The sequence below is a fragment of the Micropterus dolomieu genome, linkage group LG09 (assembly GCF_021292245.1).
Source record: "Micropterus dolomieu isolate WLL.071019.BEF.003 ecotype Adirondacks linkage group LG09, ASM2129224v1, whole genome shotgun sequence".
Lineage (NCBI taxonomy): Eukaryota > Metazoa > Chordata > Actinopteri > Centrarchiformes > Centrarchidae > Micropterus > Micropterus dolomieu.
This window is the reverse complement of record NC_060158.1, coordinates 24,168,062-24,186,410: the sequence shown is the minus strand read 5'-3', so window position 1 is coordinate 24,186,410 and position 18,349 is coordinate 24,168,062. Positions and strand designations below refer to the sequence as shown.

The window sequence follows — 18,349 nt, the reverse complement described above, 5'->3', positions numbered from 1 at the left end:
AGAGGTAAGTGGCAACGAGAGAATTTTATCCTATACTGAGCAATAATAAACTGTATCTCTCCCGTTTTGACTACTGTTCATTTTTCCCCTTTTAGTTTTTCACAATATTGCCATCCTCCTGCGCTCTCTTGCTCGCTCTCTCGCGCGCGGTCGGCAGAGCTACAGAGAGGACGCGAGGGCACAGGCGCGCGCGGCCACAGCACGGCTTTGAATTGACAAGCCGCTCCGTCGAATCAGATGGAGAGGACCCACCTTCAAACCGCATCCTAGCTAATCGCCTCGAGGGGGAGGCGGGCTTTATGCAAATGTGTTGGCAAGGGAGACGCAGCGGTTCATTCATCTTCTTCCAGAGACAGAGGTGAGTTAACACGAAGGTTATTTTACATGAAGGAGGAACTGTTTTGGACCAAAACACTGCCGCGAGAATAGCTGAAAAGCAAAGAAGAGGCTTTTGTTTCACAGCTGTAAGGAGCTTTTTCTTCTTCCAAACATTACAGGGTAAGTGGAGGACATTTTTATGTGTTACTGGTCTCTTTATAACCATAATGTTAATGTGTACAAGTGTTGATCAAAATGTGTGTGTTTATGTGTAAAGATATTCCTTTACTTACCTTTATTTCCTAACTAAAGGAAGCAGTAGCCTACGTGATGAGAAAGAAAGTCATGGACATTTCTGTTTATTGGTCTATTATCAAAGGTGTTTCACCTGGAAAAGAGAACTCTTAAGTGTTGGTGTGTCACATTTATTGAGCACTACAGAAGTCAAGGTTTCAATTATACTGAACTGTCTTATTGAGCATGGGACTTAAGTCTCTTGCTCAAGGACACTTATGTCTGTAGAGTCAATTGAACCTGGGATCATGGTCTCATGTTCTAAAGAAAAGGGGCGCTTTGTTGACTGTATCTGCCATGATGGCAGCAGATATTATTATGCTTGTGTTGTGCTGGTATGTGTTACATTTTTAGAGAGTGCTCTATGTCTTGAATGAATGCATAAACTGTTTGCTAAACCGCACGGATCTGAAAATGCAGCCAGGGAAATCGGTGCTTGAATGTCCTTCATGCTCTGGAAGCAATCAATGGATGGCACAAAATAAAGCTACCTGTGTGTCGCGCCACTGAAACTGAACTCTGGCTCTGCACATTTGGAGCTTAAATAAGCATGATACAAGCATGTCAAATGAATCACGTGACTTCATTTGTGCACGTCTGGTGAGCATTTTTGGGAAAGCCTATAGCTGCAGGTTTCACTGTTTTGCCTTCAAAGTAATTTTGAGTTGAGCTGTGTGAGTAAAGAGAGGGGGAGAGACAGATGGAGAAATACAGCAAGTGGTTAAGTTTTATCTGCATAATCCAGTCCTCTGTGAATGACGCCAGGTCTCACACAATCAATAGGAAAAGATTCCAGTGTGGGCTGTGTGTGAGCTTGTTCACATTACTGGTGGCCTTCATGCGACTGTGCATCAAAGGGTCATATGAGATGCATCACAGTTACTGGCCGCGCGTGTCTACATATTTGTAGGTCTCTGCATAAAGTGGTGTTCATTGATTGTGTTCACGTACAATGCACAGCAATATTCCATGAACATGGAAAGACAACAAATGCACAAGCACATGCACACACATACACACACACCCGTGATGGGCACATCCATGACAGACAGCTGGTGGCAGTGACAGTTCAGTTGGGCTCTGCAGCCCTTTTGCTGTCAGCCTTTGACTGAACAGGAGCAGATCTTTGGTGCATGATGGTTCTCAGTGCTGAAGGGTGCACATTTGCTACTCTGCCACCTTTTAAGTGTGTTTTTTTCTTTCTAATAAAGTCTCTGTTAACTTTAAGTGATGCAGTCTATCAATACAGATAAGGTGTTGTAGCTGTATGATTGTTTGTAGTCTTAATTTATCCAAAATATACAGTCTGTTCTGCTGCTTTATTTCTACTGCAGCCCACTTTTACACTCTCAGCAGACTGTGTATAGTTCTCAAGAGTCAGGTCGTCTCAAGTGGTGCTTAGCTTCCCATGGGGGAGCAACAATTATGATCTTATTCAGTAACATCAAAATATCCCTAAGACTATCGCATTGTAATCTGTTCTGCTATTTTAATATCCTCTTTTTAATACCTTTAAATGCCCAATCAATAACTGTTTACATGCTGCATAGAGTTAAGGTTAAAGCTTTACATTACGTTTCTCAGATGCAAAAACACGAATAACTTTGATTGCTGTTGTTTTGTATTAGTCCATGTATGAAAAGTCCTGCCAATCACTTTGAGAGTGACGTCATGTTTCAGTTATGTGTTTTGAATTTTGGTGGTGGAGCTACCCTTCATTTATATTTGGATCATGGATTGCACTTGAGAGCATGTATGACAAAATCATGCCTAAGTGTTGTTTTCAGTGCTCCATGCTGTAAAGTACACTCTGTTGAGCGATGATCCAAATAAAGAAGACGGCGCTTTCATTAATATGTTTAAGTGTTTAGTCTTATTGAGCTTTTAGACTTTATTATATAAAGACAGTGTCTGCTATTTTTGTTTTTACCTCTATAACAGTTCGTTGGTATTTTATATTTTCAATAAATCCTACCAGGATTTGCTAAATGACTGCTCAGTCACCACAGACACATGGATTATTTTGGTCTATGTTTGTATCACACAAGATGAGCAACAGGCTATTTGAAGATGCTGTGAGTTGGTTGCTTGGTCTTTGCAGTGATGTTAGACATAGTGATAGCTCCCTGTTATTTACAGCAGCAGGTAGAACGAGGCTACAGTTACACATAATAGCTGGCTGACAGGTCACTGGATGGGAAAACACATGATTACAGCTACTTCCTCTTCTCTGGAAAGACCAATTGATCCATATTCAGTATGTTTAGTAGTAGTACAATAATATCAGCAATTTCCTGTCTGTGCATGCGTGTGCTGTTTGTTTTTCCAGTCTCCTCTTTTCCTTTTTTTCTGTTAAAAGCACTAGATGAATGATGCTACGGCACCCACAGCCAACTCCCGCTTTGTGTATCTCTTTCATTCCCCCCTTTGTATCACTCCCATTTTGCCATAAGCCTGTGGCCAGGTGTACTATGCATCTGTCTCACGCATCAGCGGCTCATTGTGTGCGTGTGCTTGCATGTGTGTGTATTTGTTTTTGCATGGGGTGGCTCGCATGAGTTGCCACCTGTGTGTCTCTTGACTGATTCATCCTTTCCTGTCATATGCTTTGTTACCCAGCCAGACAGATGTTGGAATTTTATGATGGGTGTTTGTGTTTGTGTGTGTGTGTGTGTGTGTTTGTGTGTGTGTGTGTGTGTGTGCTCCTGTGAGCCCGTGGACCAGCTGATAGTGGTTGAGCAGCAACAAAAGAATGTTTAGTGAAGGAGTTTGGCATCACCAGTGGATAACTAATGAACACCCATAGATATCAGTCAACGCCATTGACAGAGTGTCCTCCAGTGGCTTGACAGATACAATGGAGAGGTAACGTACACCAGAAACTGTGGTGTGGAGGAACTGATCTCCTAACTGAAACAAAAGATATTAATTTGGTATCCATTAAGTCACATTTCAGCTGGGTTTAAGGGTCTTTGAAAAGAAAGACTGGGTAGAGGAACATATCAAGCTGAATTGTGTAGCAACTTTTTTCCCTTTTACCTTAAAGCTGCGGTAAAGCAGCATTTTTTGTTATATTTGTTAAAATTACATCCTGACAGCAATCAATAAATCAAATGCTCTGACACACATAGAAAAAAAAATCCTGTATGAGCTTGGCCAATTGGCTGAATGTGTGTTTGGATACTTTCAAAATCTAGCTGTCTCTTGCAAAGTTGCCTACTCCGCTTTAATACAGTAAAATACCACTCAGTGGTTAAGCTACAAGGCCATGGGTTCAAATCTGTGTGGGTTTCCTCCGAGTGCTGTGAGAAAGACAACTGTTAGCCTCTGACTTTGGTTTTATCATTTATTTAAAACCATAAAACTGCCATGTGCTCTTCACTGTTTGAGTATGGTCTCTGAGAATATCGGTCTCTGCCTTGTGCTCTTATCCATCTGCGTTCCTGAAATATTAGGCTCCACAAAGAACCTGAAAATGTCATGAAACTGTACTTACCTGTGAACTGTGTTACCAGTATGTCAGCGTAAAATGTAGTATGTTCAGCAGAATGCTATACTGGTACTATGAAAGGATGAGTTGGCGGATGTCCAATCAGAACGAAGATTCTTTGTCTTGAGTGCTACAAAAAGTGTTGGTACTGTGTTGAGCATCGGAGAGACTCACCCTGACTGACTCCTATGGCAAGGCTGAGGTCTCCATATTGTACAATATATATTTTAATCTTCAACCCAGCAGTGTTTTGTGTATTATTTTATCGTGTGCTTCAGTGTTTACAGACAATTTCTGCAACAGCTGCAGTTTCCTCCCACAGTCCAAAGGCACGCAGGTTAGGTCAACTGATGACACTAAAATTATCCATAGGTGTGACTAGAGTGTGAACACAGTGGTCTGTCGATGCTATGGCTGTCACTATACTGTGTGACAGCCTTGTGATAGATTGACAATTTGTCAGGGTTCACAGGGTAAAAGCCTTCTGGCAAAGATGACTCAGCTGGCTTTTACTGTCAAACAGCTACAAGAAGTGCTGGGTTATATTGGACCTACCTTAACATGGGTTTGGAATTATAATAAATCTGTATTTTGATGTAATTTTTGGCCAATTTATTGTCAGTAGATATATTACGCAAGTGTAGATCATCTGATTAATTTTTCTAAATAAAAAAAACATTTTAAATACTAGTCGTAGTGATGTAACTGCAGAATATGTATACTGCAGAAATGGTGGCAAATCACCAAGGTGTAGCACTTTGTTTCATGTTTGGTAGCCATATAAGTCCTACTGATACCACTTTGAAATGTAGGTTCCTAGGAGAGAACGAGGAGTTCCCTCTGTAAGGAAGTTTCAATCATCACTTTTGCGATACTAATAAAGACTCGCCCACTGATTCAGGCTGTTAGAATTAAAACTAATATTAATGTTTGCACCTAAATTAAAACATACATTCACTGGGGGGTAAATAGTTTGACGAAATAAGCCATTTTTCTTTTAGTAAAACATTCGCAAGGAGCTATTATAAAAATTACAATAAACCCATGTTATTTTTGCACTCCTTAGAATACAAGTTGATCAGGTCTTGTAGAGAGATTTCCTGGGAATTATTAAACTTTTACCAGAAGATAAGTGGATGTCAAAATTAGTAAGGGCCAATGTTCATGTCAACATTGTAGAAGTGCTACACTTCTTTCAACAGTCAACTAGTTAAGGCGAATGTATTTGGCATACACAGTATACTTTAGGCTTCTAATGGCAACTGCAATACTATACCTTTATAACAATCTATATTTCCACTAGACTATGAAACCACATCCTTTAGTGCTTTGTACACAAATGCCTGTACATTTGGATGCATGCTACAAAGATATGGCTGTGTTTGGCAGCGTCTGAAATGCAAGTGATTAACTTAAAATGACACATATAGCAGCTTTGCACACAACTTTGCTGTGATATTATTCTGCAGGTTGTAAGATGCTGATTTGCCGCCTACTACCAGTCTGTGATTCAGAACACACTGAAGGTCCATGTCAACAGAGGACATTGATGAGAGCGTGGCTTTCAGTGCGGGAGCAGGGACAAGGGCTTTTGTCCCATGTTTTGTTTCCCCTGTTCCTTTACACTACTGTCAACACACTGCACAATAAACACACGACTACTGTATGTGCATGTGTGTATGTGTGTGCGCTTAAAGGACATGGGTATATTTGTTTTAGAGACTGTTTGTGTCTGGCGCCGAAACACCTGAGCCTTACAGCCAAACAACTCTCGACCTGGAGCAGTGTAGGAAAATGTGTGTTTGTGTGTTTGAGCGCGTGTGTGTGCTGGCATCCTTCCGCTTCTGCCTGAGTTTAAAGATGTCGCTGGAATATCAATAGCCACATTTTACAAGGCTGTGCAGGTTAGATAGGGCACAGACAGAAAAAAAAACAGGCGACAATTAGAGCAGCACTCAGACATGAGTCACCCCGGCTTCAGTAAATCTGTAAAAGTAATTGTGGCGATAAATACTGAGGTGAATAAATGACGATTTGGAGATATGGGAGATAAAGGTTAGCTATGAGACTGACTCATAAGGGCACACACCCGTTTTGTCCCCTGTGTTTCTCCCCAGGCTCGACATGTTGCCTGGTCTTAAATTAGAGTTTGAATTGCACAGAGGTGAGCTGTGTTTCTATAGCAATGCATCCTTCCTTCTCCAGTCACACTCCGTCTTATATACACTGTATATGTACATTAGAACAATACAGAGATCTTACTGATGGGAAGGAACACCTCAGCACCAGCATTTCGTTTAATAACTGCAATTACTTACACAACCCCCATTTTCACTCAATGTTAATAATGCTTCCACTAACAGGCTTTCACTCTGTATGAAGACTGCTGCATTTGTTGATATATATAATAATATTATTAAGAATATTTTGTCTGCCAGTTTATCTCACAATATACTCAAGACAGTTTTATTGGAGTTTTTATCTGTGTGAGACCAAGTGCTAGACTCAAGCTGTGTGGCTGTGCAAAACCTGTGTGACTTTTGTCTTGTTTATTTTTATTGTTTCGAGGGTTTCACTTGGTCAAAAGCCTTGAATGTTTTACTTCTCAAGTCTCAAGTCAAGTAGTTTGGCTGTCAACACTCAAGTAAATGAGGTGCCACAGCAGTCAAGTCCCAAACACCCTTATGTTATCAAAGTTAAGATAGAGGTTGCTGTGGAAAAGCTTGTCCACACAGGAGGCATTTCAGCTGCGGTTTTCAGTCGCCCATCTTATGCGTCTGATGAAAAAAAGATACGTTTCTGTTTTAATCAATCCGGCTGTCACAGATTGCGTATTGGCGTTTTTTAACTACAGTGATTGTGTGTTGGACCAACACATGTAGTGACCTACACTCAATACTGCGCCTGAATGCATCCTTCAATGACGCCGAGGGAATGAAGCTGCTGCCAGTGCTCTGCTAACATGCTGCTTTTGCTATGCAGCCTCTGTACACAACTGATTTTCCAGAGTGAGTTAGCTGACTTTGTGACTCTACTGTCCTACTGTTACACCATGTTTGAGCAGGTCACAAATAAAGACTTAAATGGTTTTATCACAAAAGTAAAACAATAAGTAAACACCTCAACAGGAGATCTTTCTTGTTTCCTCCTTGTGGCGTCATTCTACTTGCTCTCGCATAATGATTGATATTAAATTCAATGTTTTGTCATTGTCATAAGACAAATTTTTTCCCGTGTCTTACTTTTAATTGGAATCTTTCATTTGGACAAAATATGATTATATAATACAAATCATTTAAAACTAAATTATTACTCCGTCCTGCAATTATAAAAAGTTACAACATTTATGCATGTATGTGTTACAGAAACTGCATTAGAATGAAACCAGGTTGCTTCTAATAAGCAACCAGTGTAATAGTCTGCTGTTCAATTCAACAATAAATATCTAATCAAACACAGGGCATCATGTGGGATGTGGAAGAAGCTGGCCAGTTTATAGAGTTTCAATAAAAAAACCCACATCAACCCCGTCTATCAGTCAGCCAATTGGTCAGGTCCAGTTGGCAGAGGGACTGCTTCGACAGGCTGAAAGCATCATCCGCTGCCGGGTGGCTGTTTGGCAGCGAGCCAGGCAACTGTTGTCAGGACAACCTATTTTTCTATTTTTCTATTTGACTTTTGATGTTTTGTTGAGCTGCCATGAAGACCATTCAGGGTGTGGTCTATCACTCACATACATCAATACGCCAGCCGTCCATGTCTCATCTCAGATTTCTATATTGCATTATCACTCTCTCTCTCTCTCTCTCTCTCTCTCTCAATCTTACACACACACACACACACACACACACACATCACAGTGTAGTTCATGGCAAGGGCTGGTATTGGACTGGTATCCTACTGATTGCTATGTATCGCTGCTACAGTCCATTGTACTTTTTCCACTCTCTCAAATGCCCGCGCACACACACACACAGACACACACACACACACACACACACACACACACACACAGGAAATGACTACAGTATGGGGGGGCCTAGCTTCCCATTTTGCTCTGTTTCCAACTCAATTACAGCTTTTGCCAGCTAATCATTTTCCGTCACCGGGACACCAGCACATTTCCCCTCTGGGGAAAGCCAGAGCGCCTGAGCCTCATAACAATGTAAGCCCAGTGCTTTTCAGCCATGTTTTGTTCCACGTGTGTATGTGTAGTGTGTGTATACAGAAAGTAAAAACTAGATTTACAGTACTGTTTTTATCACATTGGTCAAGTCCATTTTCTTTGTAAGTTCTGTTGAACCCTGTCATCAGAAGCAAGGCCAATTTATTTGTATAAACAAAATATAAAAAAGTTTTAAAAGAGTTAAATAGAAATTAAGTGAGAGTTAATGCTAGCTGTAAAGTAGGAGTATACCTTTGTCTGTCTAACGTCTTATGCCTGTGTTGTCTATAGAATGCGAGGTACACACATCCAAAAAACTTAAACAGGGGCTTGAAAAACAAACTGAAGACAAAAGTCAGACAGAAGACCTGCACACTGGACTGATAATCAGCTCCCAGTGAATTTACTTTAACGGTTCGATCCAACAGAGATCTTCATCAAGCATCGTCAAATGATCATCACAAAGACACAAACAGATTCATCACTCAGGAGGTTGTGATCTGCATGACTGATTGATACTCCCATACACAGCATGCCTCTATGGAAAGGACAAAAATACAACCAAATAAAAATATTATACAATCCCCCTTTTTTGTGTTGATTTGTAAATACACATTCTGGCCCAATGCTAATATCTATTTGCTTTTGTTGTTTAAACACTTTTGGACAAGTAATATCCAAACTAGACTACTGTCTTCTACTTTTTTTGCGTATTTTCAGAAGCATCAGTTCATGATGAACATGAAAACTAATTGACCTTCACGGCAGAATAATTTGTTAATTTGTTATTTTGCTACAATGACAAAATCTCTCAAAATGTCTGCTGTTAAAAGCCCTATGCAGGTCATCAATCATGTCTATCTTTTTATCAAGTTTCTGATATCTTAATGCTTTAGCTCCGATGAACCATTTTCATTATTCTTTAATTGTTTAGTCGGTAAAGATTCACAAAATGTCCATCAGAATTTCCTGGTGATGTCTTCAGATTGTTCGTTTTATCCAACCAACGCTGCAAAATGAGTCAACGAGATAATCAGTCAACGGGCAAATAGAGCAAATCTTCATTTGAGCTCTCATCTCATGCATCAATAATATGGGCAGCACTCATTTTTATATTAATTTCATCTTCAATATATAATGCATGACGACCAATCACTGGAACATTGGAACCAAGATACAGTTTTCTCTGGTCTCTCATGCAAAAGAGACTTCGATCACAGTGAGACCCGAATAAATAAAGTTTAACTTACATATTTAACTGGAATAACTGCTCTGTCATCTTATACACATGATTTCAAAGGTGCAAAATAAGAGTGAAGAGCTGTGATTTGTTAGTCCTCGGATGCCACTTTAAGAAAACCTCTGCCTTTCATGTAAAACCCTCATGTCGTACATCAGCCAATAACAAATAGTTTGGGAAAACTGCCATCAAAATGGATGCTTTATTACCACTGACTCTGACACGCAAACATGTTTAACTAGCTCATTCAATCAGCAGGACTGCCCTCAAGCTGGGCTGGCAAACACACAAACATACACACAGCGACAAGCACGCACCCTCCCACGCATTCACAACTCAGGCTAGACTTTGCGTTCACTATCATTCTGACAGCTGGGATGAACACATGCGTTAGGGGCCCCTTCAGACTCAATAAGATACATGTCTTTCTCTTTTGAACGCCTGTTGCGACAATTTCCTACAAGCTCCGCTTATCTGCCTGCAGCCTAACGTCTTTCTCTGTCGTTCCATCTTCATCACCTTTTCACTCTCTGTCTCGCTCCCTGTCTATTTGTCTTCTCCCTCAGAAGTGTGAATCCAGATTGAGTCATCCTCCCTCCTCCACACCTCTTCCTCTTCTCTTGCTGTGTCCTCCTTTATCGTTATATTTTTCACGTCAGTCTGTGAGTGTCTGTAGAAGAATTCCAGAGAGTGATGGAACTAATATGTCCTGGTTGTCCCTGGTTGAAGCTGACAATTGTGTGTGTGTGCTTGGGCCTCTGCTGCATGTTGACGTGAATGGACTGACAAAGACGACATCGTGCACAGCACCAGCATGTTACCAGGCCCCTTGATCCCCATTCAGGGCTGTATATGTGAGGGGTATTGTGGCCTTTAGGGAATAAAGCTATTCATGTTATTGCCCGAAGGAGTGGCTTTTAATGCATTGGCATTGGGGAGCATATGTGGGTTTCCCCTGGTATTTGATCCTCTGTTCGGCAAAAACTGAAATTCAATTAATGTTGTACTAAAGGAAACTGATGATACTTGAAATATACAAGGAATCAGTGTTTTCTACTGTCTCAGTAGACTACTAACTAGAACTGAACTGCTATTTCGTAAACTTGATTTATTCAATCTCACATCATGTTCATGTTAGCCAATTTCTGTTTGTTAGGGGGTTATATTGTTTTGTTTTACCAAAACTATCAGTAGCAAGTTATGTTACAAGGTGGCTGCGAGGAGCAGGGAACATTTTTAGTGTCGGTTAAAGAAATGTGCCAATTTGAAGCTACCTTTTCTTGTTTTGGCCACCTGGAGGCAGTAGAACAATCTATAAACACATTATCATCATATAGTTATTGTGCTGAACATGTTAATAATATCTATATAATATCTATCTATATATATCTACGAACACACAGCAGACACGGAGAAACATGATCATTCATTTGGAGTGGTGTCTGTGTCTACCCTAAATCAATATGTTCACCAGCTAGTCTCTCACTTTGCCTTTTTTTGTTTGCTGGGCAGGTATTATACAGTGAGTTCATCAGATCTATTTTGTTGTAAAGATTGATTGGAGTGCAGAGAATCTACAAAAAATGTAAATAAAAAATAATAATATTGATTACTGTAGCTTTAAGATTTAATATGTCTGTTGCAAGTCAACTTACAATAACCTGTCCAGATGTGATGCCACCAATGATAATTTATCCATTTTTGTAGCAATTTTTCAGTTTCTTTTTATCTACTTGAGGCAAAGCAAGTGGATATTATTCTAAATCCTGCCAAAGAAGCTCTGATTGGCGGTTGTTTTGCTGCTGGTATCAATTGACGAACCCAACACCAGACCTTTTCAAATCATTAAAGAAATAGAAGAACTAGGTTCCATAAACAGGGACATCAAAAGACCATATTGTATGCACTCATGTGTCTGCCTTTCCATGCTTTGTTTCTCCTTAAACAGCAAGCACATCTCTGTTGCAACACACGCACACCTGAGCGTGAAATACATCTGCGCACATATACGCATGCGTTCCTGCACTCAGATAAGTGTTACCTTCTCCAAAATGAGGCAAAATGAGAAAACGGCATTGACGACCAGGTAATCTGTATTCTGAATGCATCTCAATGATTCCCCAGGGATTTGATGGATTTGTTCTGAAAGGCGGCCTAATCCAAGAAATAGAAACATCCGGGGTTATCTCCAGATAACCTCCAACACCTGAATAGTCTCCCACAATAGATTTCTGCCTCAGTTAAATGAGCTGGCAGAAACCTGAGCACCTTACTGAATGACAGCATCCGACCTGGGAATGATTAGAATGAACCTACGGGTTGCCTATTTTGCAGACGTCTGCTGTGTTTATTTTGATTCTTTCAGATGGGATACGTCTCCATGTGTTTGCTCGCCTGGTTAGACGCGTCTCTCGCTGTCCTCCACAGGAAACTCTATTATGTGCTACATTTGCTTCCTTCACAGAGGGATAAAATCTCATCTGCCTCAGTCAACGTTGCAACTCTGTGGAGTGTGTTTGTGTTTGTGTACCGAGGAGGGAAGAGCCAAAATGAACTCGCGTCTTTGCGAGTTTGTTGATGCAGTGTTTTAGAGAGCAACAGAGCTGAATGTCTGCCGTGCGGGGCACAGAGTCATCATTTAAGAGAGAGGGTGGAAATGTATTAATTGACCACTTCTAATTTAATGACGGCCTCTCAGGGGAAAATGGCGCTACAGGTGTTGCTGACACAACATGAACCTCTTATGCGATCCTTCTCCTCAACATCTGTCTGCATCCATCCTGCAGCAGTTAACCTTGTGAAACTGTGTGTGTATGTGCGTGTGTGTATTTGTGTGTGTAAGGAATGCATTACACAGATGGTTTACAGAAGAAACATTGCCAGAGGTTACACAAAACAATCGCCTTCCTAACCTAAAAAATCCTGAGTCACCTCTGAAGGGATCCATTTGTGTCGCTGCACAATTTAAACACAGACTCCTTTGTGGAAATGAAACACATACAGTGTCTCTTATGGCTGACACATGCTGGGTTCTATTACAAACAAGTGGAAGTGGAAGCTATTTTCTGCCAATAACTGATAAAAAGATGTTGAAGTCAAAGATGTTTGATCTCTACAGGACTTCGATGACCATGTGTACACCCAGCTGAGCCATTGGGTGTTAAGACTGTGAGTCTTTGCGCCTCCTTGCATATTTATAGGCTCCTTTTCTTGTTGTTTCCTTCCTGCACAGCAATTTTTCAACTCTAAGAGGATTCTCTGAGGGGAGAGAAACATTCATTTTTGTGCTTCAACTTAGTAAGATCACAGGCGACCTTTTTTGTTAAGTTAATGCTGGAGTGTCTCCTGTTAATAGCCTTTATTGCTCTTCCTCTAAGCCTCTGGCTTTGCTGCAGTGCTGCCTCCCACTTGTCATGGGAATATAAAGCCCAACATATCTGAGCAGTTTGCAGGAAATTTTGTACCCTCTTTCTACGTGACTCACTCGCCATAAAGCACGGTAGGATGATATTCCAGCCTCTAAATGGTCCCCATGCTCTCTCTAAATCTGCAATTTAGAGGAGGATTTGTGGTCTCGGCTGTGTCGGCTGGGACCTTGTGTCAAAGTGCGAAAGCTGTCAGACAGGGAATGAGTCAGGGATGGCGTCATGAAGGCACTGCAGTGGTCCTCGGCCTTGTGAACATATGTGTGGTGAGGAGCCAGGGTAATGGGCCATTTTAAAGCCAAAATGGCAGCAATGCTACCAGGTGAATGATACAAAATGATACAAGTCATTATGGAAATGGAAAGACCTTTTTTAACATTTTGTCTGTAATGTATGTGCACTGCTAAAGCTAAAGGCATATTATTCATATAGGCACTGAACAGTGAAGGGCATTACATGGAACCTTGGGATACACCATACCGCACAGATTCCAAAACCCTACTAGTCATTTTCAACCCCAAAATATGGCAAAATAGGGCCCTGGTTTAAAAATACCAAAATTACCCTTTAAATAAATGAAAGACTAAATGGCTTGTGTATATATGTGTGTTCATGTTTTATACTGTAGCCTATATCTTGACACACAAAGCCACATAAAAACAATGCAGCTCTCCTCTGCGTGTGTCTCTGTTTGCATCCGTCCTCAGAGACCTGTGCTGTTGCAACAACACAGGGGCATTACTGCTGCCGCGGTTGTTTGTCTAGCACCTCCTCACCTGTGTGTTCATCCTGTCCCTCTCTCTGCATCTTTCTCCCCCTAGAGCGGTGAAGCATCATGGGGAAACACAACAGCAAGCTGGCTCCGGAGGTCCTGGATGACCTGACCAAGAGCACCGAATTCAACGAGGCAGAGCTCAAGCAGTGGTACAAAGGCTTCCTCAAAGACTGTCCCTCTGGCATCCTCAACCTGGAGGAGTTTCAGCAGCTCTATGTTAAGGTGAGGGCGAGGTGGAGGGCAGGAGAGAGGCATTAAAAGGGACATGAATCAGAGGGAGTGAAATCATGGCAGTAGATTACTCTGTAACGAGTAGTGCTGGTGTCTTTACAAACTGGTAACACAATGTTTACATAGATTTCCTGCAGTGCATACAGTGAAAATTGTGCTCATAATTCATTTTACATTGCTGCTACTGTAGTTATATAAAATGATAAAAGTTACCTCTTAAATGACTCAGAACATTGTTGGGTTGTTACATATAAAGCTTACGTTACCAGGGCTGACTAATCGTCCTGTGTTTGATGCACAGGGGTTAACGATATTTTAGATCAGTTTAGCATATCCTTTCAGTCACTCCCATTATTCTACATTAACCATAGATTACTGTAACTGCTTAATGACACTTACCAAACACAGTTAGCACACAGCGAGCCGCTATTTGCCTGGATTCGTTGTCCTCTGAGCTTACACTGTAATACCCCTGCTCCCATTCTGTGTTATAATCATCAAAGCCCTCCCATGTCACAGAAGTTACATACAGTAATGTTCTCTGCACTAAACTATAGTATTAGTGACACAAAATGTGGCCAAACAAGACAACATCTGGTCTTTAAAGACAGTTTAAAAATGTTAGAAAAACTAAACAAAAAATGTTTAAACAATTTTAAGATTTTGGGTGTTTTTTGAGGAGTAGAACAGAGTTGAAAATAAACAAGTTAGAGTGTAAAGTGGTCACAAAGAATGAGACTATTTCACACAATAAATTCTTAAAATTAGAGATTTGGTTACAAAAATGTAAAGTTAAGCAGATGCAAAAATGTCTTCACAACAATACAGCAAATATATTCAGGAAATTAACAAAAAACCCATTTTGTACTGAGGTCTGAAGAGTATAAACAGTTATATGAACAGGCAAGGGCGAAGGCGTTTCAACACTGTAGAAACCTCAGAGATTTGAAATTTGGGGGTTGGAGCTTCTGAGGGAGCACTGAAGGGAGGGGTGTAGTTGTTTGTCAGTTGAGATCAAATATCAACAATCCTGCAGAATACACAAATATTTTTCTCATTTGTCACTCTCCAGTTTTTCCCATATGGTGATGCCTCCAAGTTCGCCCAGCATGCGTTTCGGACATTTGACAAAAACGGTGACGGGACAATCGACTTCAGGGAGTTCATCTGCGCCCTGTCCATCACCTCCAGGGGCAGCTTTGAGCAGAAACTCAACTGGGCCTTCAACATGTATGATCTGGACGGGGACGGGAAGATCACACGCATGGAGATGCTGGAGATCATCGAGGCATGTGTTTGCGAGGGGGGAGTGGGCATGAGTTAATGAATGCCTGAGAGGGTGTTATTTAGGAATCAGATTGCGGGGATTTACTGGCTCTCGCTTCTGTAAAGATATCCTCTTATTTATACATTATAAGACAAACGTGACAAACAATTTCCCTTTCTCCCTCTGCAGGCCATCTACAAGATGGTGGGCACTGTGATCATGATGCGTATGAACGAGGACGGGCTGACCCCACAGCAACGCGTGGACAAGATCTTCTCCAAGATGGACAAAGACCACAATGATGAGATCTCCCTGGAAGAGTTTAAAGAGGCGGCCAAGTCTGACCCCTCCATCGTCCTACTGCTGCAGTGTGACATGCAGAAGTAGAGAGATGGGTGGGTGGAAGAAACAGAGGGTGGGATGAGAGGGACGGGGGAAGAGTTGAACTGACACAAGAGGAAGAAGGAGAATGAGGGAACAGAGGGACTGGGGGAATAAAGGGAAGGATTTAGTTTGGGGGAGAGGAGGAGGAGGTAGGGAAGCCTTTTTTTTTTCGAGGTAGTGATGACGTGTGTGTTGATGTAATGAGCCATGTTTGGAACACAGTGGACCTCTGATTGATGCCATTCTTTTCTTCCAGACCGTCCTGCTGTGCAGTACACTTCTGCAGCACTCCAGTTTCAGCCTAGCTGGGTGTCTTTACAAATTCAATCTGATGCTGTGTGAATAGCAGAAATTCCTCATGACAGATTATTGTCCTAAAAGACACTTTTTAAAGGAATAGTTTGACCTTTTGGTTTGATACTCTTATTCCCTTTCTTTCTGAGATTTAGTGGAGAAGCTTTATACCACTCTCATAACATTGGGTAAGCTTAGCTTGGCTTAGCATAAGTCAAGACTGAAAACAGGGAAACAGCTAGTGTGGCTCTCTTCAAGGGTAAAGAAATCTGCCTACCAGCACCTCTAAGACTCACTAATTGTACAAAGACTTAAGTGTATACACAACAAGTTGCGGTATTACAGGGGGTTTTGCCTGGCAAACACACAGAGCTAGGGTAGCTGCTTCCCTCTGGTTTCCAGTCATTATGCTAAGCTAAGCTAATCATCTCCTGGCTCCAGCTTCATATTTACCGTACAGTAAATGAGAGCAATACCAATCTTTTCATCTGTGTCTGTCAAGAAAGCAAAAACATTTACTTTAATGTCTTACTCTAGTGTAAAGTCTGGCACCCACAATGTGTTTGGAGGCTGTGCACCATGGGATAATTAGGAAAGGAAGTAATGGCATTAAACCAACAAAGGGACTGTTGTTGGGTCCACATGGTCCAGAGAGGGACAGGAGAGAAGCAAATGTTACGCTGATAGCGAGAGAACTGTGTAAATGAACAATACCACGAGCTGTGTGTGAGTTTGTGTTCTGGTGTCCATATGTGTGTGAGTGTGAATCTGAGAATGTGTGTGGAGATTTTATGAGCAAAATACACTTCACTGAACCCAGATGTGCATTTGTATGTGTGTGTTTTTGTGCAGTTGTATTCATTAGTTCCTCAACAGCCAAATGCACAACCAGTTATATGGCACTTTAACTATCAAGCATTTCCGATTACAGCATGCTGTCCACATGCTTTACACTCCGAGTATGAGGCAGGTGATGAATGTCTCAGACGGCTCCTCCAGCAGCATGGATCTCCGATGTGCTGCTCAGTGGCTTCTGGCTGCCCCTAAAGCTTTTCCTCACATGCTAACAAATATCTTGAATTATTACATGTGTTTAATTACAAGGACATAATTAGGTTAGAATAAAGCTTTGTCCTCCCCATAACATAAAATTGGCTTTCTCCAGCAGGGAAACATGTTCTCTGCATGTCTCTCTTTCAGATTGTTTTAGTTTTTTTTCTGATACCAGCTCCAGTTTCAGTGAGGCAACAGGAAATGTGAAAATTCACATTAATAATAGTATATAATAAGAATTATTACTGGAAAAAGAAAGGCATGAAATCGCTTGTCATAATTAAAGCCACCATGTATAGAATTGTTATGTGATAATAGTATCTTCAGATTCTTCTGCTGGCTTAAGTTTTTGTTGGCAGAAAAAAAATTTGTTGAAGTCTATGTGTTGTTCAGCATATTCGTCAGTGCACTGCTAAAATGCACTCTGCCAAAGTTTAATTTGAGAGTAAACCTGTTCATCATTTGATGTGACTTTGACATATATGTGATTTAAGCAGAACCAGAAATGGGGAAAACACACAGAGTAATATGAAACATGATCTTGCTTCTCAAAAACCAGCAATTTGAGCAACAGGAGGAGCCACTAGAACAGTGTGGAGTGGGGATAATCAGGACAGTAATTGCAGGCCGTATGACAGAAACGGTATTTCTCGGAAAGGCCAAACCTGCCCCCATGATTCATTGTTGTTTCACATGAAAAGCTGAAATAGCCGTCTCTCCTCTTCCTCTCCCACTGTCCTGCTCTCCCCCCTTTTGTCTTTTTCCTCCCTAAATGTCAAAGAGGAAGCGCTTTGATAATAGGCAGAGGGAGAGAATCTTTGCTGAACTCAGCTCAGATCTAAAATCAATTCAAAAAAGAGCAAAAGGTTGCAGAGGAAGCTTGGGTGGTGTGTGTTTGTACATGTGCATACCTGCTTGTGAATGTGAATGATAGCGGATAACTGGAAAGTGTAATGTAGGCTACATTCATTTGAAAAAAGTCAGTAATTTCCAGCTTGTAGTCACAACATCTGTGTATTCCAATGGTTTAGATTTAAAAATCAGGTTGAAATGGTTGGCAACAGGATATTTCTAAACAGATTAAATATTGCCATTTGTTCAACATCTACATCAATGGTTAGCTTAGCGCAAAGACTGAAAGCAAGGGACAACAGCTAGCTCGGTTTTTGTAGGTATGGGTATGGAACAAACAAGACGCAACGTGTTAATTAGGGATTTAGAGGTGCTGGCAGGCAGATGTTTTAACCTTTGGACAAAGTAAAGCTGGCTAGCTTTCGCCCCCTGTCTTTAGTCTCCTAAAGGCCTGTGTCTCCTGGCTGTAGATATTTAGCGTACCCACACATCGTTGTATCAATTCTCCTATCTAACTCTCAGTAAGAAAGTGAATAAGTGTAAAATTTCAAGCTATTATTA

At 41.1% G+C, this 18,349-nt stretch overlaps 1 protein-coding gene across 1 annotated transcript; it reads left to right on the top strand.

Moving 5' to 3' along the window:
- Positions 1-339: 339 nt before the first annotated feature.
- Positions 340-16,704, top strand: LOC123976044 (visinin-like protein 1). Its single transcript, XM_046057850.1, has 4 exons — positions 340-498; positions 13,754-13,929; positions 15,011-15,226; positions 15,395-16,704. The coding sequence occupies exons 2-4, from the start codon at positions 13,768-13,770 to the stop codon at positions 15,590-15,592; spliced, it is 576 nt and encodes a 191-aa protein (XP_045913806.1). The 5' UTR covers positions 340-498; positions 13,754-13,767; the 3' UTR covers positions 15,593-16,704.
- The last annotated feature ends 1,645 nt before the right edge of the window (positions 16,705-18,349 follow it).

Bases quoted from the DNA above. Each gene is read 5' to 3' on its own strand.
- LOC123976044 (XM_046057850.1), top strand. From the start codon at position 13,768: ATGGGGAAACACAACAGCAAGCTGGCTCCGGAGGTCCTGGATGACCTG. The intron at 13,930-15,010 runs GTGAGGGCGAGG...GTCACTCTCCAG, and splicing joins TTCAGCAGCTCTATGTTAAG to TTTTTCCCATATGGTGATGC. The intron at 15,227-15,394 runs GCATGTGTTTGC...CTCCCTCTGCAG, and splicing joins AGATGCTGGAGATCATCGAG to GCCATCTACAAGATGGTGGG.